Source organism: Schistocerca serialis, chromosome 1 (genome assembly GCF_023864345.2).
Source record: "Schistocerca serialis cubense isolate TAMUIC-IGC-003099 chromosome 1, iqSchSeri2.2, whole genome shotgun sequence".
NCBI lineage: Eukaryota > Metazoa > Arthropoda > Insecta > Orthoptera > Acrididae > Schistocerca > Schistocerca serialis.
Window position 1 is genome coordinate 768,461,899 of NC_064638.1, and position 24,030 is coordinate 768,485,928.

At 41.3% G+C, this 24,030-nt stretch overlaps 1 protein-coding gene across 7 annotated transcripts in view; it reads right to left on the bottom strand.

Moving 5' to 3' along the window:
- LOC126482575 (ATP-binding cassette sub-family C member 5-like) overlaps positions 1-24,030 on the bottom strand; it is a 512,906-nt gene that overhangs the window by 336,711 nt on the left and 152,165 nt on the right. For all 7 annotated transcript variants that reach the window (XM_050106550.1, XM_050106549.1, XM_050106547.1 and 4 more), the window contains exon 11: positions 552-700. In XM_050106550.1, the coding sequence (XP_049962507.1) occupies positions 552-700 (149 nt within the window). The remainder of the gene's footprint in view (positions 1-551; positions 701-24,030) is intronic.

Here is a 24,030-nt window from a genome sequence, read left to right on the forward strand (position 1 = left end):
GTTAGGAAAAAAGTGGAGGGAGGTTATGTGCCCTCCACTCTCCCTTCCTTGGAGTATGCCCTTGTGCATAAAAACTTTTATAATGAACTCAGTGAAATTTTTCTACCAAACTGATGTTGGATGAAATGTTACTGAAAAAAAAATCTCCATCTGAAACTAGCTAAATTTAAAACAAAAGTATTTCTAGTGTCTTGCAAAGAAACAATTAACATCAATGGTATTTAATCAGGAAATATGCAATTCCATACTTAATCATATCAGTTACATTGCAAATGGAATATTTTTTGTTGCATGGTTACAATATTAAAGGGATGATATGACAAATTTCATCTTAGACAGCAATGATACCAATTTGATAAATACAGGAAAAGATTTAAACACACTGTTTAATGTGTTCTTATTGCCACTTTCACATCTGTTTTGCCCTTTACTTCAGTTTTTATTGATTGAAGTTGTGATCTTCGGAGAATTTCAGATTGTATTAATATCAGAGGTCAGAAGCACAATTTAAAATTTAAATGATGTTCATTAGAATAAAAGAATAGTCTAACCTGTGAAGCAGTCAAATTATTACCAGCCGCTAGATGTGCGAGAAATGTTACAATTGCAGATATGACTGGAACTGTTGGTGCTATTGAAATGCTGAGGCTCTGACAGTAAGCTGATTTCTCAAGTAGCTGATGTTCTGCTTTGCGAATTTCTGCAGAAAATTAACAGAAATTAAATTAGTTTCAATTTATTACAAGAACACAATGAAACTAACACTTATATTCCCAAACAATGGTCTTGTAAGCCAAATATAAAGCAAGGTTTTTCCACATTGAGATATAGTGCATTGGGATTAACGCTACATTCTTCATTGTATATGTAACACATTTTTCAGCATGCAGCTACCAAATTTTATCTATTTACATACGGGTTTCAGATTACTAGCTGCCAAATGGTCTGAGACTAATGCAATACTTATAAACATAAAATGAACAAAGTGAATTGTTGGATTGAAAATGGAATTATAATGTTCTGAAGATAAAGTAATAGATAATAAAGACAGCTTTGAATAAGATCAGAAAGTTCATGATTAATACAGGGCTTCTTGGTGTTCACTTGAGTTGGTGACTATTTTTATACAAGATATTTCAGTGACTGATGCAGTTGTCTTCTTCAGATGCTGCAAGCTGTGTCAAGGCCTTGCACCTACTCACCCACCACAATAACACAGAAAACTTATGAGGGCACAGATCTCAAAGGGACAGCTCTTTGGATAACAGACAAGGGATAGCCAGTGAGTAGCAACCCAAGTGCTGCCAGAAGTCACCGTCCTCACAGACCTTTTCTCCTCCACAGGCCACATGACTAAAAGTAGTAGCTGCATTATCCCTGTGTCTGGGTGTATTTAGGCCAGCACTCAGGTTAAGCTCAAACACTTCACTCCCAGTGAGTTTCCTGAGCCAGGCACTGACTGAAAAAGTATTCCCTCAATCAGGATCTCACTCTGGAGCTGCTGCTACAACAATGACCCTGTCCCGTCGATCCTACTCCCTTTGAGGGCTCTACACTGAAGAGACTTGGTTTCTGATGCCATGACCGGCAATTTGAATTTGTAATATTTGTCTTTGTTTCTCATCAACAACATGCTTCACTTAAATTTTTGTGCATCCCTTTGGGACTTTTAACTTTTGCATGTCCCTTCCAGACTTTGATTGTTGCATGCTTATGGTATGGAAACTGAATTTGGAACTTTCAGTTTATTTTGACATTTTCAGGCCTTCAGCCTTCAGGTATCATTATTGTTCTTTAAATATTTCAGAAGTGACTTGTCTTCAGTTGTTGTGTTCCAAATTAAATCCTCACAGAGAAGATCATTTATGTGTGTTACAATAAATTTCGTACTCATTTTATACCTGGGTAATTTTCCTGTACTGCCTTCAGTGGACAAAGCAGTTGCCAACAATGTTGTCGTTATTGTTGTTGTTTCTTTTTTTTTTTTCTTTTTCTTTGAGTCAGTGTCCCACGCATGCACTCTTACCCAGGTAGATTGTGTCTTGGTACGTGTTCTTCCTTCTTCCATCTTCAAGTACACTGACTGCCACGTTGTTTCCAGCATAACAGAACCAGCGGATGTCTCTGTTCAACAGATGCAGTACACCAACGAACTCCTGATCACGCAGTTGTCGGCCATTTTCACCTCACCTCTGGGGCTCCCACATTGAATCCATGTTCAATGACTTTCGGACAGTGCTCCTGCTGTTTCAGCAATTTGGCAAGAAGATCAAGATATGGGCGAACAACACTGCATGCAGGAAACAGCACTGCTTAGCCCACAGCATCACAGGTGACACCTGGCAGCGCACCTTCCTTCTGGTGTGCACAGGACCAGACACTTACCACCTTCTGCAACAATTTAACCTGGAAGTGGAGCCCCATGCTCTGCTCTTTGACATGTTAAAGTCCAGTTTGTTAGAATACGTTGACTCCAGAAGCACATGGTGACAGCCCACCACAAGTTTTTCAGCTGCCATAAGCTTGACAGACAGGCTTACAGCAAATGGATCACCCTCCTCTAGGATTTATCTCATGACGCATTTCCAGTGTAGTTATCCGCAGTACAAGAACTCATAAGTGGCCTTCTTGGTCTGGGATTTGAGTACACCCCCAATGAAGAACTACGCACAGATCTCCTTAAATTGAAGAATCCTTTCTTAGAAACATGTCTTCATTATCAGAGTTTAAAAAACATCTCTCAGAGCACCGGCCACCCTGCAGAACCCATCACAAGTATTCGCTGGTTTGCTGCCTGACCAACATGCTGCCCTCATTTCCAGCCACACCCCATAAGCTGGTCAGATTCACATGATGCAGGCATAGACTCAGAGGACAAACAGCACCTTTAACAGTTCCCTTCCTGCAGCCTGCGTTTTTTTAGTTACCATAGACGCCAGTGCCACTACAGCTGTGCTAAGTGCACCTCTTCTGCGAAATCTGAACATAGGTCTGAGTTGTACCAAGCAGTGCTCAAAATGAATGTCGACTGTTGACTGTGCATGTAATGGACCCTTGGATGCAAGGGTGGATGGCAGGGCAAATCTGTTCCCAGATGTACCCTATATCCAATCTGTACTTCCTCACTCCTAGAAATCTCGATCGGCCATGGCAGCCCTCAATAATGTGACCATCGAGCTGCAGATAGACACGTGGACCACTGCAACCATCATAGATTGGTACTCTTATTATTGTGTGGGGGTCCATTCATCTTCAATCATTTGGTACTTCACTGCTTAGTTACAAGAATAACATCATTAAAGTCAATGGCCAATTTACAGACCAAGTTCAGTAGCATTTGACTGCCATTAAAGCCACAATTCTGGTCATCAACTCTCCTGGAGCCATCAGTCTCTTGGGCCTGAATCTGTTCAATGTTCTTGGCTTAGAAATCCATGACTCCACTCCCCACCATGAAGTCACTGGGCACAAACCCCGACCTAAAAGACTTCTCTTCCAAGTTTAGCTCAGTGTGCACAAATCCCCTGTCAGGTGTCAAAGATTTTGAAGCATATGTAGCTCCTTTCCCATCAGTGACAACGAATTTCTTCAAACCCTGAAATGTTCCCTTCACAATCAGAGAAGAAGCTCAGAGACAGAGCTAGAGAGGTTGCAGGATCTACATCTACATCTACATTGATACTCCGCAAGCCACCCAACGGTGTGTGGCGGCGGGCACTTTACGTGCCACTGTCATTACCTCCCTTTCCTGTTCCAGTCGCGTATGGTTCGCGGGAAGAACGACTGTCTGAAAGCCTCCGTGCGCGCTCTAATCTCTCTAATTTTACATTCGTGATCTCCTCGGGAAGTATAAGTAGGGGGAAGCAATATATTCGATACCTCATCCAGAAACGCACCCTCTCGAAACCTGGCGAGCAAGCTACACCGCGATGCAGAGCGCCTCTCTTGCAGAGTCTGCCACTTGAGTTTATTAAACATCTCCGTAACGCTATCACGGTTACCAAATAACCCGGTGACGAAACGCGCCGCTCTTCTTTGGATCTTCTCTATCTCCTCCATCAACCCGACCTGGTACGGATCCCACACTGATGAGCAATACTCAAGTATAGGTCGAACGAGTGTTTTGTAAGCCACCTCCTTTGTTGATGGACTACATTTTCTAAGCACTCTCCCAATGAATCTCAACCTGGTACCCGCCTTACCAACAATTAATTTTATATGATCATTCCACTTCAAATTGTTCCGTACGCATACTCCCAGATATTTTACAGAAGTAACTGCTACCAGTGTTTGTTCCGCTATCATATAATCATACAATAAAGGATCCTTCTTTCTATGTATTCGCAATACATTACATTTGTCGATGTTAAGGGTCAGTTGCCACTCCCTGCACCAAGTGCCTATCCGCTGCAGATCTTCCTGTATTTCGCTACAATTTTCTAATGCAGCAACTTCTCTGTATACTACAGCATCATCCGCGAAAAGCCGCATGGAACTTCCGACACTATCTACTAAGTCATTTATATATATTGTGAAAAGCTATGGTCCCATAACACTCCCCTGTGGCACGCCAGAGGTTACTTTAACGTCTGTAGACGTCTCTCCATTGATAACAACATGCTGTGTTCTGTTTGCTAAAAACTCTTCAATCCAGCCACACAGCTGGTCTGATATTCCGTAGGCTCTTACTTTGTTTATCAGGCGACAGTGCGGAACTGTATCGAATGCCTTCCGGAAGTCAAGAAAAATAGCATCTACCTGGGAGCCTGTATCTAATATTTTCTGGGTCTCATGAACAAATAAGGCGAGTTGGGTCTCACACGATCGCTGTTTCCGGAATCCATGTTGATTCCTACATAGTAGATTCTGGGTTTCCAGAAATGACATGATACGCGAGCAAAAAACATGTTCTAAAATTCTACAAGAGATCGACGTAAGAGATATAGGTCTATAGTTTTGCGCATCTGCTCGACGACCCTTCTTGAAGACTGGGACTATCTGTGCTCTTTTCCAATCATTTGGAACCCTCCGTTCCTCTAGAGACTTGCGGTACACGGCTGTTAGAAGGGGGGCAAGTTCTTTCGCGTACTCTGTGTAGAATCGAATTGGTATCCCGTCAGGTCCAGTGGACTTTCCTCTATTGAGTGATTCCAGTTGCTTTTCTATTCCTTAGACACTTATTTCGATGTCAGCCATTTTTTCGTTTGTGCGAGGATTTAGAGAAGGAACTGCAGGATGAGGGTATTCTCACTCCCACTCCCCACAACCAATGGGCCAATCACAGAAAAATCAAATGGCACATTGTGCCTTTTGTGAAGACTTCAAGACAACCATTAATGTCCAACCTGTCATAGATGATTATCCTGTTCCCAAGGTAGAGGACATCATGATTCACCTTGCAGATGGCAATGTATTTGCCAAGACTGATCTACGTGATGTGTATCTCCAGCTTCCACTTGCCGAAGATTCCCAAACCTTTTTAGTGATCAACTCTCCTTTTGGACTGTTTCAGTACCATAGACTTCCATTTGGCATTGCCAGTGCTCTGACCATTCTTCTGCACCACTTTGAGCACCTCACCCACAATAGTCTAGGCACGATAAACTATTTAGAGAAGATTCTTGTCGTCACAGGCAAGGACACACAGAACTTGGCTAACAGCGTGCACACACTGTTCATGGTCCTCCAATACACAAATCTCACATACAATAAAGATAAGGGCTGTTTTTCTGTTCACCAAGTGGAATACTTGGGTCACATTTTAGTGTATCAGGCCATCTGCCCTATCCACCTTATACTGAGGCAGTGCAAAAACTTCTGGCCCCACCAACACCAGCCAGCTGGAATCAGTGTTGAGGCAGTTCAATTATTACTGTAAATTTATTCTAAATGCAGCAGCCATTGCACAGCTATTACAACATCTCTGATGGAAAATTGTTTGCTGGCAATGGACCCCAGCCTGTGATAAAGCTGCCCAGACTAAAATGGGCTCTCTTTCACCCCACGTGCCTCATGGCATATGACCCCACCAAACCCCTAATCTTGGCAGCTGATGTATAATACTACAGGTTGGGGGCAGTTTTTCATATGCAGTTGATGGGATGGAGTGACCAATTGCATTTGTATCCAAGACTCTCTCTGCTGCAAAGCGTAACTAGTCAGATAGGAAAAGAAGCCCTAGCAATCATGTTTAGCCTAAAAACAGTTACATTACTATGTCACCATTTCATGCTGTTCATGGAGCACAACTGTTACTCTCTCTTTTCAAAGTGTCATCAAATATTCCAAACAAAATGGAATGCCACCTTCAGCGATGGGCTCTGTTTCTTTCAAGTTACAATTACAACATTCAGTACCTTTCAACAACCTGACATGCTACTGTTGACCACCTCTTTCATCAGCCCCTGGGGAAGGCCGCTGGCTTTGACATAGATCTCAAAATTGGGTTCCTCCTAGATGTCACTGCTGTGACAGCTTTAGCCAGCCTTCCACTGGACACCAAGCTCATTATGCACTACACCACTGAGGACTCAGCACTCCACAAGGTACTCTGCCTGCTGCAACACAGTTGACCGTCAGACTGCAAGCAGCTGGGACACCCAGAGATTGAGACTTGCTGGTACTGGAAAGAGCTCTCCATCCCTACGATGTGCTCCTGCTCAAGGAGGACAATAGCCACAACAGTCATGATCCTGGCAGCCATGCATTTCATCTCTCTTGCACATGGAGCACTGGGACATAGTTCTCACCAAGTGCCTGGCCTGCCAACATGCCTAATGGTGGTCATGGATGCAGTAATCGTCTGCATGGTTATCTCCTACTCCATCTGCCAGAATAAGTTGGATATCCCTCCACATCATTCTTTCTCTTGGTCAGCCACTTCTGCCCCTGGCCATTGGTCCCTTCCTAGGGTACACTTGGTTAATCACTATAGATGCTACCAGTGGCTTCTCCTACGTCTCATGCATGTCTTCTACATGCACAGGGCAGACCATTCAAACTATTTATTTTATTTAGCATATGGCATTACATTGCTAGCAATTGTGGACTACAGACTTTTACAAAATATATTAATTTCATAATTTATAATTTAAAAAATAAGTCTATAAATTAACATCTAATTTGTCGAACCATTCAAGGGCTGCCTCTGTCACATCAAAGAAATCTTCCACATTCCCAGTTCTTCTGCTACAGCTTGTTACAATGTGATGGATCGTCTGGTGTTCATTTTCACAGTCACACTGAGAAGATGAAGCCCTTCCCCATCGGTAGAGGTTTTCAGCACAGAAGCAGTGGCCGCTGCGGATCCGATTAAATGTTTTCCAGGCACAACGCGTTAGTTCCATACTGGCGGGTCTTATGTCAGGTCTTCTGATGTTCGTCATGGACAATAGTGTTCCACATTTCTGTGCCCTTTTTGTTGATACTGAAAGTAGCTGCCTGTAGCGATTCTGCCATCAGGACAGATGGTTGCCTAGATTTTAATCGGTTCATTTGGAGTGCAGGAACATCAGAGTGCATTGAAAGAGTGGGGATTTTAAGTAATTTTTGGTATTCCTTGAGGATGGCGTTCTGTTTTTGGTGGTCTGGTGGTGCAGTGTTGCTTAGATGTGGTAATCAGTATAAAGGAGTAGATTTGATGCAGCCTGTTATTGTCCTCATTGCTGCATTTAGGTCCATGTCAATTTTTCTCACACGTGTGCTATTGAGCTACAGTGGGGCACAGTATTCGGCAACAAAATAGACCAGCCCTAAGGCAGTACATCGCAGTGTCGTAGCTCTTGCGCCCCATGAGGTGCCACTCAGCTTCTGTATGATGTTATTGTGTGATCTCAGCTTGCTGCGGTGTTTTCTATTTGCTTCCTGTAAGAGAGGGTTCTATCAAGAGTCACTCCTAGATATTCTAGAGAGTCTTCGTGGTGAAGGACCTGACCATTAAAGGTGACATTCAACTTCGCATTGACCATTCTGTTGTTAAGGTGAAAGCAGCTGACTTCAGTCTTCGTTGGATTTGGTATCAGTCTCCACTTTTTGAAGTATTCATCTATTGTGCTTAGATCTGCAGATAGGATCTCTTCACCAGATGCAAGAGTTCTCTGCTGGGTGGCCAAGGCCAGATCATCTGCATAGATGAACTTCCTTGACTCTGTTTCAGGGAGGTCAGATGTATACAAGCTGAACAGGATTGGTGCCAAAACTGAGCCTTGAGGAAGACCATTATCAAGTTTCTCCTGTCTGCTTAGTTGGTTGCCATGGACTACTTAAAACTATGTCCACAATTTTTTTAAACTGAAGGGCTACAAGAAACTACTGTCATGGTTGATGGCCCTCAATTTGCTTCTTTGTAATTATCTGCTTTCTGTGAAGAAATGGATGTAGCACTGATACATACCATGCCCTTCAACCCTGCTTCTAATAGTCTCGCCAAACACTTTATTCATACCTTTAAATCCCAGCTGTCCATCACCCTCTGGACAAGGCTCTTAGAATCTTTCTGGCTTCTTATTGTTCGACTCTCTAGGACTGATCAACCCAGCAGAAAAACTCCTGGCCAAACACCTTGGTTATAATCATTTGTCATCCATCCCACCAGTGCCTACCCCACCTCTCTGTGGTCCAGCAACCACTGTTCCTCTCTCCAATATCCCGTGTGGAATCTATTTTTCACCAAAGGCTGCCAGAATTAGTTTTCTGCAGTCGTTTCCAATCTTCTGGGCCAGGCTATTGTTGAGGTGACACTTCAAGATGGCACAGTGTGCCATAAGCACATTAACCAATTGTGCCCTTGCTCTGGCCCTCTTCCTGGATCCAGTAGCCTACCACCATCTTTTGTTCCAGAGGTGAAACCCTCCACAACGCCCAAACCAGACACCACGAGCCTGTCTTAGCTCCAGCCTGTGGCTGGCTCCCTACAGCGGCCTGCATTTGTTCCACCTGCTACACCAGCACCAATGCTGATGGAGATGGACCTCTGCCCCCCCCCCCCCAATACCTTCCCAGGTGCCTTGGCCACCAGTGGAAATCCAGTCCGTACTAGAGACATTGAGAAGCACTGCCACCTCTAATCCCCTTTAAAAGGGAGGGGCGGAGAGGGGGAGGGAGTGGAGAACAGGAGAGGAATGCTATATTTAAACCTTGTGCCTACTCACCAGCAAGCAACAATACAGCCATGTTATATGGGCACGAATCTCATAGGGGACAGCTCTTCAGATGATGGTCAGGGGATGGGTGCGCTACAACCAGCCACCATGTGGCAACCCAATTACTACCAGAGTCACTGGCCCCACAGACCCTTCCTCATCCACAGGCTACATGACCGAAAGTAGTACCTTCAGTGTCCTGGGACCCAGGCAGTATTCAGGCCAGTGTCTGGGCTACATTCAGGGAGTTTGCTTGAAGTGAGTTTCCTGGGCAGGTGCCAATTGTAAAAGCATTCACACAATAAGGATCTCACTCTGTGGTCACCTCTATGACAATAATGCCATTGCTGTCAACCTTGCCCTCCAGGAGCTGCAAGCAATGGACCTATCCCATTCCTGGACTCTGTACAGAAGAGACCTGGCCTCTGATACCATCTTTGTTTTCCATTGGCAATACACCAGACCTAAACACTTGTGCATCCTTTTGAGTCTTTAAGTTTCTCTTAGGACTTTATTTTTTGCACATCCCTTTGACTGTGGCACACTTAGTATACAAACATTGTACTCTGCAACTTTCAATTTAATGTGACATTTTCAGACCTTCAGCCTTCAGATTTTATTATTGTCCTTTCAATATTCAAGAAGTGATTTGTGTTCGGTTATTGTTTTCCACACTAACTCCCATCAGAGAAGATTATTTATGTGTGTTACAATAAACTTCATATTCATTTTATGCCTGGGTATTTTTCCTGTGCTACCTTTGGCAGACATATCACTGCGTACTCACTACTCGGTCTCCAACAAGTATGGCTGCAGTCCAAGTAGTGAGTACATATACAATGCAGCTTGCATCACCTGAAGAAGAAGACTGGGTTGGTGGTTTTAATCTCATGTATAAAAATGGAATCAACAACTCACTCAAGAACAAACCATCAATCAAAGAAGCCATTAAAATCTAAAACGCCATGACTGCTTAGGTATCTAAGTATGAAAAAATGAAAAAGAAACAACCTCTGTATTTAAAGCTGAAACTAAATAACTTTCAATGGGAATTTAACTGACAGAATATCCAGAATTATTGTAGAGTCTGTAAAAGAGGACAGATTGGTAATCACCAAGTAGAAGAGAAACTGAACAGATATGATATGATATGATATGTTTAGCCCCAGCTACCTGGTGGCTAAGGCTGCTCCTCTTCAGAATGTTCAACCTTTTAATGGGGTATTTTTCCAAGCTAGTTTCCAAAGAGGTGTATGGATCTGGTGGTGAGTACTCCTAGAGTGACTGATGGCTGACAGACAAATGACGATTTTTCACTATGAGGTGTTTAGATCTTAGATACAGCTTGGGATGAACTAGGCCCCTACAGAGAATGAATACAATTGAATGTACAATAGATATCATAAATGAATATAATAAAATTAGTTGAAATTCCAGTACTTAAAAAAAGACACTTATTTCTTAGTTACATTAGATGGCTACAGTTTATTTATTGCTTCATAATCAACATTATCATGTAGAATCCAGAATCAAGTATTAGTCAGAAGTACAGGATCATCAAGAAGAACTTTTACTTCACACTGAAATCACTTTTACTGAGCATACATAAAAACAAAGAAAGTTGATGCACCAGCCTCAGCAAAGAGTTCTCCTATTTGGACATACATAGAATGATATAGAAAACTACAGTATTCCATTCACAAATGAGTTCTAGGACCTTCTGTAAGTCACAAATGTTAAGCAATAAACAATTATGGGATGTGGGAATCAAACCAGTAACCTGCACATCACCAGACAATAACTACAACCACAACACCATTGGGAAATATTTACAACATGTGGTACTGCATCCCATCCTGGCAAAACAGTGGCATACTGTGTTCAAATAGACTTCAGATTCCTGGATATGGATCCCATCAGCACTCCTTTGTGTGAAAGCACTGGTCGATCTTTGTATTCTGGTTGTGTTGTCATGCCCTCACGATCACTGCAATGTTCAAATGAAGTTATTTTTTTCCAGAACATTGCCATAGCCAGGCAAGTCTTCATGTTCCTTGAGACAGAAGCCAGTATCATCAATCTGCGTCTCAGGTGTATGGTACGGCTATTGCAAAGGGTACGGAAGAAATCTTTGTAATGTTCTTTCCTCAATGCAGAATCATCACCCTCAGTTATACAGGATGATCCAGAATTCCTATTGCACAGTTATAGGCTTTGTACAGAGGGCTCAGGACAGCAATATTTGGTAATAAAACCATGTCTGGAAATGTGCTGTACATAAGATAAATGACTTTGAAAGAAAGTCAAATGATACACTGCCCACACAAAAACCATCTTATGCCTGCGTGAACTACAGTTTATGCTTGAAGTGGTGACATCAAGTTTTGTTACACAAAGTGCACAGTGTTCGTGTACATAAGGTCCAAAAGCTCTGGAGTGTCCTGAATGACCTCTGCTGCAGCCATTACATAGGCAAGGAGATCGTCCTGTGACTCCACAGGAGTCTCATAAACAATACTCTTCCTGTAATCCCACAGGAAAAAGTTCTGATCGGATGGGCAACAAATCAGTCCACTGCAACCTATCCACCTGTCCCTGAATGTGAAGTTGGTGACAGACATCACGTGAAAGGGGAGCTGGTACACCATTATGCTGGAACAACATTGTTGGAGGGATGTGCAGTGGCATGTCCTCCAAACGCTGCAACAGTATATCTTGTAGGAAGGCCAAGTAGATGTGGCCCATTAACTGGGGTGATGGAATACACTGGGCTATCAGATGACCCTGGATAATATCAGCCCTCAAAGTAATACCAAAATGATTTTGAAATTCAAGCATGAGTCTTTTCCTCAACACAAGTGTGACTGTTACAATGTTTGAGCAGATATTCATTTGTGAGATACACTTCATCCCATGATATCCTGAAATGTGGGGAATGTCTTACCCACTACCCTTTCCATCTATCCCACAGTGGTATTCCACCACCAACCCAACCTACACAATATCCTTCTCCATCCCTACACAATACCTGCTCCCAATTTCTTTATTTGTTGCCCATATCCCTGAAACAGATCTAGAGGGAATTCCTGTCTCATACATCCTCCCACCACCACCCACTCCAGTCTGGTAACAAGCATCATCTATCCCATGAGAGGCAGGATTACCTGTGAAATCAGTCATGTGATCTACAAGCTAAGCTGCAACCACTGTGCTGTGTTCTATGTGGACATGAGGACCAACAAGCTGTCTGTCTGCATGGATGGCCACCAACAAACTGTGGCCAAGAAACAGCTTGACCATCCAGTAACTGAGCATGCCGCCCAGCACAACATTCTTCATTTCAATGGCTGCTTCACAACCTGCACCATGTGGATCCTTCCTCCCAATACCATTTTCTGAACTCTGCATGTGGGAGCTCTCGCTGCAATACCTTCTATGATCCTATAATCCTCCTGGCCTCAAGCTTCATTACCCATTGTCCTCTACCCACATATCCATTTCTCTCTTCTCATTTGAACCCTAAACAGCTACACAGGCTTCTATTTCACCAACACACTGACAGTCTTTCCATTTCTCTCCTTTTCTGCTCCCCCCCCCCCCCCCCCCCTTCCTCCACCCTCCATGACCTCCATCTAACCTCCCGATTGCACATAGCTACTCTATCCTCCCTAGACCTCACCCCTGTATGCTCCCACAAGCAGCACCTTACTGTCCCCCACTAGTGTCTTGCTATCCCTCCCTCTCTCGGCCTCATCAGAGACTGTGGTAGTGTTTGTGAGAGTTGGATTTGTGTGAAAGTGTATGTGTGTGTTGTTTAATTAATTCTGACTGAAAGCTTAACTGTTTAGCAGTGTTTCTGTTGCGCCTATCTGCAACTCAATTTTTCATTATATGGTGAGATGCATTTTATACTTTTCATAGTCATCTGTGAAAAGAATGATCTGAGGAATGTCTGGAATATTGACACAATGGAGTAGGAACCAGATGCAGTAATCTACATGTGGCACAAATTCAGCTTGCCTGCACCATCTGGAAGTGATATGGGTGAAGTTTCTGTTCATGGAGAACTCACCAGACATTCCTGTGGCATACATCGTGTGTTGTTGCAGGTATTCATTGAGGGATACTGGTTGACCAGTTGGAGGACTTTTTCCTACATGTCAAAAGAGTGACGCATCCCACCATGACCACGGTCAGTCCTATTAGCCTTGAAGGTGCCGGTTTCCCGAAGCCATTGTTTCAATCTTGTAAAAACTGTATGTGATGGATGGGCATGAGCTGGAAATCATTCGTGATACAAGTGTTGTGCTAATTGACCTTGTAGTCCAGTTTCACTGCAAATGAGTGACATCTCAGTGTACACAGAAAATGTGTATCCTGCCATTCTGTAATGCACCATATTTCTCAATCACTCGGTTGCAACTGATGTACATGTGCTTCAATTCATTGGGTTATTCTCTGATGACACGTGACATGACATCACACAAGATTTCGTGTGACATGACCAACCTCTGTCAAAGCGTATTGCCTTCTGTTGTCCAAAATGTTGCAAATGGAACATTTCTCAACATGAGTTTATTTCCAAGTATTGCTGTCCTGGGTCCCCTCTACAATACCTAGAACTTTGTAATAGGAACTCTGAATCACTGTGTACAGGTGACGTGTAAGTGTGACGCATTATTGAGTATTGGTCGAAGATGCTCAATCTTCTATATGTATAAGAATCCAAATTAGGTCTCCTGAGATGTAGCTTAAAGGGTAGGGGTTGGCATTATAATGCTCACAGACATTAATCTAGGATTCCGATATCCATAAATATGCCAGTTATCTTCCTTCTTCACTTATTTTGATAACATTTTTGATGTAATCATCATCAGGCTGAAATGAATGCAAAAAATTCATTGATGTTTTAACATTTTCATCATAGGTCAGGAAGAATGGATTGAAACTTATAGTGCCTCATTTTGCTCTAATGCACGCATATGTCACAAGACACAGAATCACATGCGAGTCTCTTTGCTTGATGTCAACCTCATTCAGAGCAAATCTGCTGATGTCTTTATAATCAATCCATTCTGTGAGATGAATCATCTGTGGATATCAGATACTTGTGATCCTGCGGATGTTGTTGTTTCATGTAGTTACCTTTGACATTAATCTCAGCCAAAACACTTTTCCAAAATCAGAGATCATTGTACCATGAATCAAATTTAAGTTTTTGATAAGAAGCTTGGCAATCTTCAGAGCTGTCACAGAAAATCAGGTTTTCATTATCGGTGGTAGTGTAATAGGTGAGGCAATTAGTCCACGCTACTATCCATTTGTTTCCATTTGTTGACTTAGGAAACCTCTCCAATCTGGTTAAATGGAGCAACTGTAAGAGGAACTGGTACAAGATGTTCTGCAGGTAGCTGAGGCACAAGTTCTTGTCACTGGCAGTCTCTAGAATGTCTTACATAACATCTAACAATGAAAAGTCCTGAATGGAATAATGACAACATTATGAAAAAAACAGACTGCTACTCACCATATAGGAAAAAATATTGAGTCACAGAGAGGCACAATAAAAATACTGTTACACAGTTAAGAAGAAGAATGGGTAGCTCTGAGGGATGAAGTAGTGAAGGCAGCAGAGGATCAACTAGGTAAAAAGACGAGGGATAATAGAAATCCTTGGGTAACAGAAGAAATATTGAATTTAATTGATGAAAGGAGAAAATATAAAAATTGCAGTAAATGAAGCAGGCAAAAAGGAATACAAACGTCTCAAAAATGAGATCGACAGGAAGTGCAAAATGGCTAAGCAGGGATGGCTAGAGGACAAATGTAAGGATGTAGAGGCTTATCTCACTAGGGGTAAGATAGATACTGCCTACAGGAAAATTTAAGAGACCTTTGGAGAAAAGAGAACCACTTGTATGAATATCAAGAGCTCAGATGGAAACCCAGTTCTAAGCAAAGAAGGCAAAGCAGAAAGGTGGAAGGAGTATATAGAGGGTCTATACAAGGGCGATGTACTTGAGGACAATATTCTGGAAATGGAAGAGAATGTAGATGAAGACGAAATTGGAGATACAATACTGCGTGAAGAGTTTGTCAGAGCACTGAAAGACCTGAGTCGAAACAAGGCCCCGGGAGCAGACAACATTCCATTAGAACTAGTGACGGCCTTGGGAGAGCCAGTCCTGACAAAACTCTACCATCTGGTGAGCAAGATGTATGAGACAGGCGAAATACCCTCAGACTTCAAGAAGAATATAATAATTCCAATCCCAAAGAAAGCAGGTGTTGACAGATGTGAAAATTACCGAACAATCAGTTTAATAAGCCACAGCTGCAAAATACTAAAGTGAATTCTTTACAGACGAATGGAAAAACTAGTAGAAGCCAACCTTGGGGAAGATCAGTTTCGATTCCATAGAAATATTGGAACACGTGAGGCAATACTGACCTTACGACTTATCTTAGAAGAAAGATTAAGGAAAGGTAAACCTATGTTTCTAGCATTTGTAGATTTAGAGAAAGCTTTTGACAATGTTGACTGGAATACTCTCTTTCAAATTCTGAAGGTGGCAGGGGTAAAATACAGGGAGCAAAAGGCTACTTACAATTTGTACGGAAACCAGATGGCAGTTATAAGAGTCAAGGGACATGACAGGGAAGCAGCGGTTGGGAAGGGAGTGAGACAGGGTTGTAGCCTCTCCCCGATGTTATTCAATCTGTATATTGAGCAACCAGTAAAGGAAACAAAAGAAAAATTCGGAGTAGGTATTAAAATCCATGGAGAAGAAATAAAAACTTTGAGGTTCGCCGATGACATTGTAATTCTGTCAGAGACAGCAAAGGACTTGGAAGAGCAGTTGAATGGAATGGACAGTGTCTTGAAAGGAGTATATAAGATGAACATCAACAAAAGCAAAACGAGGATAATGGAATGTAGTTGAATTAAGTCAGGTGATGCTGAGGGAATTAGATTAGGAAATGAGACACCTAAAGTAGTAAGAGTTTTGCTATTTGGGGAGCAAAATAACTGATGATGGTCGAAGTAGAGAGGATATAAAATGTAGACTGTCAATGGCAAGAAAAGCGTTTCTGAAGAAGAGAAATTTGTTAACATAAAGTATTGATTTAAGTGTCAGGAAGTCGTTTCTGAAAGTATTTGTTTATAGTGTAGCCATGTATGGAAGTGAAACATGGACGATAAATAGTTTGGACAAGAAGAGAATAGAAGCTTTCGAAACTTGGTGCTACTGAAGAATGCTGAAGATTAGATGGATAGATCACATAACTAATGAGGAGGTATTGAATAGAATTGGGGAGAAGAGGAGTTTGTGGCACAACTTGACAAGAAGAAGGGACCGGTTGGTAGGACATGTTCTGAGGCATCAAGGAATCACAAATTTAGCATTGGAGGGCAGTGTGGAGGGTAAAAATCATAGAGGGAGACCAAGAGATGAATACACTAAGCAGATTCAGAAGGACGTAAGTTGCAGTAGGTACTGGGAGATGAAGAAGCTTGCACAGGATAGAGTAGCATGGAGAGTTGCATCAAGCCAGTCTCAGGACTGAAGACTACAACACAACTTAATCTTGTGGACAAAAGGACTTTTTCTAAAGTAGGTAACACACACACATTCACATACTGTAATCATAGCTCACACACACATGTCCACTGTCTCTGACTGCTGAGGATGGACTGCTTACAGCAACTGCATCTGCTGGAAAAACCAATCTATGGTTTGTAAAATAGTAGTGGGTGCATTTGTGGAATAGGAGGTTGTGTAGTGCTGGGGTGGGAGCAGGGAAGGAGATTGGTAGATGAGGCACAGGGACTAGCGAAGGCTGAAATGAGGGGGGGTTATGGGAACTTACGATATATTCCAGGGAGAGTTACCACCTGCACAATTCAGAAAGTCTGGTGTGGGTGGGAAGAATCCAGATGGTGCAGGTTGTGAAGCGATCATTGAAGTGAAGCACATTGTTTTGAGCAGCACATTCATCAGCTGGGTGGTCCAGCTGTCTCTTGGCCACATTTTGTCGGTGGCCATTCATGCAGACAGGCAGCTTGTTGGTTGCCAGGTTTACATAGAAAACACCACAGTAGCTGGAGCTTAGTTTGTAGATTACATCTGCAACTACATCTACAAGGATACTCTGCAAGCCACCATACTGTGTGTAGCAGAGTCATTTCATTTCCTGTTCCACTCACAAATAGAGCAAGGGAAAAGCAAATGTTTATATGCCTCCGTATGATTCCTAACTTCTCGAATCTTATCTTCGTGGCCCTTAGGCGGATTTTATTTTGGCAACAATAGAATCATTCAGCAGTCAGCTTCAAATGCTGGTTCTCTAAATTTTCTCAGTAGTCTAAGTCGCCTTGTATCTTCCTACAATCACTAAACCGTACACCAAAGCATCATCAGCAAAAATCCGCAGACTGCTGCCAACCCTGTCTGCCAAATCATTGACTACTTTCACAGGTAGCCCTGCCTTTGATGGTATAAATGTGCCTGTGACCAGGTTGGCATACGGTAGGTGGTGGTGGGAGGATGTATGAGACATGTTTCTCATCTAGGTCTATTGCAGGGGGATGAGCAAGGAGCAAGGATGGACTGCAATATCCCGGTCGGCTCACATCTTTGCAATAGACCTAAATGCAAAATCTTTCCCATAAATCCTCCCATCACCACCACTTACGCCACTCTAATCACAGGCATGTAGTATCCCATCAAAGGCAGGGCTACCTGTGAAAGCAATCATGTGACCTACAAATTAAGCTGCAACTGCTGTGCTACTTTATATGTGGGCATAACAACCAACAAGTTCCCTGCCCGCATGAATGACCACTGACAAAATATGGCAAAAAAAAGAGAGCTTTATCACCAAGTTGGTGAACATGCTGCCCAACCCTATGTGCTTCACTACAATGATTGCTTCATCCACTGTGCCCTCTGGATCCTTCCTACCAACACCAGTTTTTTTCTGTCACACAAATGGAAAAATTCCCTGCCCTATACCACATGTTTCCATAATCCCCCTGACCTCTGCCTGTACCTCATCTACCTATCCCACTTTTCTGTTCCCACCCCAGCAGTACACAGCCTTCTACTCCACTAATGCACCCACAAGTCTTTCCCCCCTCCTCTCCTTTTCTAACCCCCCTCCCCTTTCAAATCTTATAACTGTGCCTAGCAGCCCTACCCTGTGCCTAACATGTCCCTGCATGTTCCCACAAGCAGCACTACACCTCCCCACCTCTAACCCCACTATCCATCCCCCTCTCCACTCCAACTTCCTCCTTACCCACACAACACACAGATTGCTTCTCCCAACATGTGCAGTTCCTGTACACAGTCGGGACTCAGCAGCTAGTGTGCATGAATTGTGCTTATGTGAATGTGTGTGCATTTTGTACTTTAGAAGAAGGCCTTTTGGATGAAAGCTTAATTCATCCTTCTCTAAGGTCTCTATGGTCTTCAGTAATGACAGATCTTCTATTTATTTAGCTGTCACGTTCATTACTAAAAAGCAGCATTATCATGTTGTGGAGACATCGCAGTCTCCTGTACATTCTAATTGTCTGAATATCAGAGTCTGCATGACAACTTTATTTATTCTTAATGAGAGGTTTCAGTCAGTAAAGGCCATATTCAAATCCAAAAACTTGTTACAGCAACTGTTGTGTGTCAAGGCGCAACAGGTCTTTTGACCTGAAGGCAGACTGTAATGCCTCAAACTGGTCTTCTACATCTACACTAATAATAAAACTGCAAAATCATCATGTCTCTCTGTTTGAACATACTTATCTCCAAACCCATTGCATGAATTTACTCACAGTTTTCACAGGTAACTTTACCGTAGCTCGGGAGAAAATGTATAGGATTTATTTCACAAAAATCATAACACAGGATAAAAAAGATTTCATAACTTAAAGTTTAGGAGACTGCTCAGCATAGTAATTTGGATGTTTATCTTAGTGATCATGTACTACAACAAAGAAACAATAGATGACAGTGTCAGTTTCATAGTACACCAAAGAACCAACAGATAGTGCTGTTAGTTTGTTTACCTTAGTGACAGAGGCATTTTTGGATATTTAAATCAGTAGCAGAATTAAGTGCTGCAGTCTTATCTTTGTGAACGCAAACTAACATTTTGAACTTACTTGGCTTGGATATATAATTTTACTGATTTCACTATGTGTATTAAAAACTTAAAGAGATTGCTTTGCTTTTTCAGATAGGATTTATTTATATTTGACTTCTTGGCTAGTAAAAATGAATTTATTGACTAAGAAATTCTATAAGGACTATGTTTTTGCCATTTGAGGTAAAGACACTTCTTTATCTTCTGTTGCAAAGCAAGGGTTTATAACTAGTGGAAAATAAATAAAATTCTGATACAAACTGTGGTATTCAGACAATGTTCACTATTATAGTGATGACTCAGATGTAATACTGTAATGTACCTCCAATCAATTCTTTGAAACGCATTTGGCATCCTTGTGTTGCGTCCATTTTTGTACACTACTATGACATATTCCTAAAGTATAAGTGCTCATCTTGACAAATATCTTTATGGAGCTTTCAAATTTGTCTGCCATCATAAAGAATGGTGGTCAGTCACAATAGTGAATGATCTGTCATATAAATAGGGTCAGAATTTACTGATTGTTCAAACTGCAAGGAACTCTGGAGGCATAGGCAATCACTCTTTCAACGCCCCCATGGATTTGCACTAGAACTATTCCTATCTTGTAACCATTATCATCAGTGTGTAGTTTCATCTCAGCATCTTTATCAGAAAGGTGTCATGACTAGTAAAGATGTCAGCTTCTCCTTTAAGGATACAGAAAGATCTTTCTTGCTCTTTGACCCAAGAAAATTTGGCATCATCCCGTAGTAGTTCTTGCCACAATCATGCCTTACAACAGAAACCTTTTATAAAGCATCTATAGTGGGAACACATTTCAAGGAAGCTTCTTACATTGTGAATGTGCTGAGGAGTAAAAAAAAATGGCTCTGAGCACTATGGGACTCAACTACTGAGGTCATTAGTCCCCTAGAACTTAGAACTAGTTAAACCTAACTAACCTAAGGACATCACAAACATCCATGCCCGAGGCAGGATTCGAACCTGCGACCGCAGCGGTCTTGCGGTTCCAGACTGCAGCGCCTTTAACCGCACGGCCACTTCGGCCGGCTGCTGAGGAGTAAGAAAATCCGTTATGGCTCTCAATTTCTCTAGATCAGGAGAGAATCTTTTTTGTCAAATAGGTACTCCATAATTTATATAGCTATGGCAATGAAGAGTTACTCTCTCAGATTCAAAGACCTGCACAATTGACACACTTAAGCACAGTTGTCAAGTTGCTTAAGCTCTTCAAATACCTTTGAGATAATAACAGTTTGATCCAGAAAGCAAAACTTGTCATCTATATAAGATATTGAAATGAGTAATCCATCATGCATCCTAAGGTGGCTGAAGTGCTACACAAACTAAATAGCACAATTTGAAGTCACACATGTAATCAAATGTTATGAAAGTAGTCTTTTGCAGATCAGCTTCATGCAGTACCATGTGTTCTATGGTGCTTCATTTCTGATGAAAGCTTGCCTATTGACTTGTACCAGTTGCTTTGTAGCAACAAAATTAAATTAAAGTTAATTATCAGTTGTAACAATCAGCTGCCACCAAACAACCAATGGGCAAGCACACAACCATTTAATAGATTTAGTGACTCGAATACTAGTCTAGGGACTGGTTGGGAGAAACTGCACTGTGCTGTCAAGAAATTCTCTAAATAATAATAGAAAAGCCTAATGAACAAATCAAAAGCACAATTCAATACAAAACATCAAATAAGATGAACTGTGAATAGTCTGTTTGGACAATGATGTATTCTGACACAGATTTAGGCCACAGGCAATCTTTTACTTGTTGAGCTGCATTGTCCAGTATGCAAACCCACTAATGTAAATTAATTTTCCACATTCAACTAGTTCACGCAGTCCACTGAATGACTGATTCTCAAATAAAGTACAATACAATTGATCATACAGACACACAATGAATAAAACACGTCTCCAGAATTGTTATCTGTTGCGCTAAATAAACAAGTTCAAATTATCTTCCTACCAAGTAGTCACACCCAAACATCTGTGGATCTTAGGCCACTCAGCTCTTACCCAGGGCAAGTACACCAACACACAAGACCCCTAAACATTTACTGATTCCTTCCTCCGTAACTTGGTCATGCGATCAGAACTGTAATAAAGTTACCTTTTAAGTTCTAGGCCTTCTAGACCAACATTCAAAATCATTTACAATTTTTAAACATATTTCATACCAAACAAATAAGGTACATCTTTCGGTTTGATTTGCATCTCATTATTACACCAGTTAATTTTTCATATAGCTGAAATTATGTGTTTTAGACATTATTTTTATATTACAAGCTGGAGCTGCAGGAACCTAGTCAAGTTCACAACTTAATTCTTCAAGCCCTTGCATTAACTGATTTAGTCAAATGACATTCTTACAACATTATATACTAGAATTTCTTATTAATACATACAATCAATAAAATAAACTATTTTTGCACAGACCAATATTTTCATGTAATTGTGGAGACTTTATTCCTTGACACACAACCACTGTAGTACAGTATTTTGTTTATAATAAATTCCTCTTTCATTTAACATTACGTCTCATAGCCTCAGCTTGTAGGAAACCTCCTATGCCAGATGGCACATTTTAAATTGTTTCTGTTATGAATATTTTTACCATGTACAACCTAAATAACAATACTAAATTTTTTGTAGAACACGAGTGGTGATGACTTTATTCAGATCATCATTCTATTACAATTTTTTTAGTGCTTTTTGTGACTATGAAGCGACAATTTTCACTTTCTATCAGTGCACGTATTGTGCGCAAACGTCGTTTTCTTTACAGCATGGCTGTCAGTTGGCTTTCCATGCCAGCCACCAGGCGCACTGCAATCGGCATCGAATTTTTCACAGCCCCAACAGAACGTACACATTATTTTGACGTAATATAGTTCTGTTGTCATTTCTAGTCAATTATTATTCTCTTGTAGTTGTGCCTTGTAAAAGTAACGTTCTTCTCGGAGATATGTTTATCCATGTAAGAGTGTCTATTTATCGAATCTGTATTCGTTAATTCTTGTGTGCTGCCTCATTCCTTCGGAGGAACCAAATAAAGTTTTGTTCTGCAAGTAAACAGTGATAATTTCTTGCACTCTCAGGCTATTAACAAACCAGTCATAATTGATATGCCAGTAATGTCCAAAAACATATAATTTACTTTCAGATACACCCAGAATCTCACTGTTTTAGCATTCTGCCTATGAGTGCTTGGCCGTGCAACGTACTTAACAACATAGGATTTCCTGAAAGCAGTCACACAACCAGCCATTGCTCAGCAGTCCTAGCCAACCTTACAGCATACAATACATCTCAGTTGCCTTATACAGCCATCCCACTGCAATTCACCAGCTATATAACACTCAACTTAACCTTTACCCTTCATAATCAGTTTATACATAATTACCTACAACTTACAGCCACTCATCATCTTCAATCTGCCAGTAGTCACTCTGCATAACCATAATAGAGAAATTCTTTGCTCCTCTCAGACAGTCGAAGATGTCATCATCTGTAGCAATGGTTATACATCTCTTTTGATAAATTTGTTCAGCTGCAATTAACTGATACAGAAATTCTGTCCTTCCTAATGAAAACCATAGAGAAGGGCTAAGGACACTGATCTCCACTTCTGCCCGAATTATCTGTCATTCATCTGCTGACCAACTAGAGGGTGGGACAGTCCCCAGTGTTGATATGGTATTTCACAGTAGGTCATCTTGTACACCTAGTGTCTGCTCCACACTTGAATATACTCAAAAACTGATTCAGAATGGTCAACACTCACTGACATTGTCCCTCAGCCACATCAGGAGCTACTGATGGCTGCTCGGTTGGGTGTCAGTAATGGTAGCTTAACATGATTTTTTCATCAGCGGCTCTGAACTATGTTACTGGACTATTTTGGTTGACCAGGTTGTACACAGACAAGGGGAAAAAATATCCTGGATTTTTCCCAGATTTACTGGTTAAAAATACATATTTTCCCGGGTGAAAACAAACTTTTTTCCTGGTTAAAATACACTTTTCCCAGATGAAAATACCATTTTTCCTCATTAAGTGACAGTATAAAACTTATCATTCCTTTGAATAGCAAAGGTTTTATACACCGGCATTTAGGACTTCCTGCCACTTAACGAAACAAAACTTGGCAAAAACATCAACTCATTTTGGAAAGATGTTTAATGTGAGGCAACATCTACACTGCATATTTTTCATGTTGTGAAAGTATAAATACGAATTCCACCAAATACAGCATGTTAGTTTCTGAAGGAAATCCAGACTGCTTTGCACTTCAGTCAGCCCATCATAGCTCACATCATTTGATCTCACCAGCCTATGACAGGAGATATTCAAAGCGTAGGGCATGTGTTGTACTTAGACAACAGCAGCATGAAGACACAAATAGGAAAATTTAACATTTTAAATTAATACACATATTATATTACTGCCACAGAAAAAGTTTTGCATGCATTAGCCTAAAGGGTAAATCAAACACAAATGTGCCAGTAAAATTTCAAATAATGACATAAATGGCTGGTCTTCTGAGTCTCACATTTTTCTGAGTGGCTGGTCCTCAAAGTGTTAAATTTTGAATTAGAGTCAAACACTCGATGATTTAAGAAATTCATCATACATTCTCAGAAGTAACATAATTCATCTTGCACAAAAGGACATTTACTTTGACAGTAACACTTCTCGAATCACCATTCACAATTTTT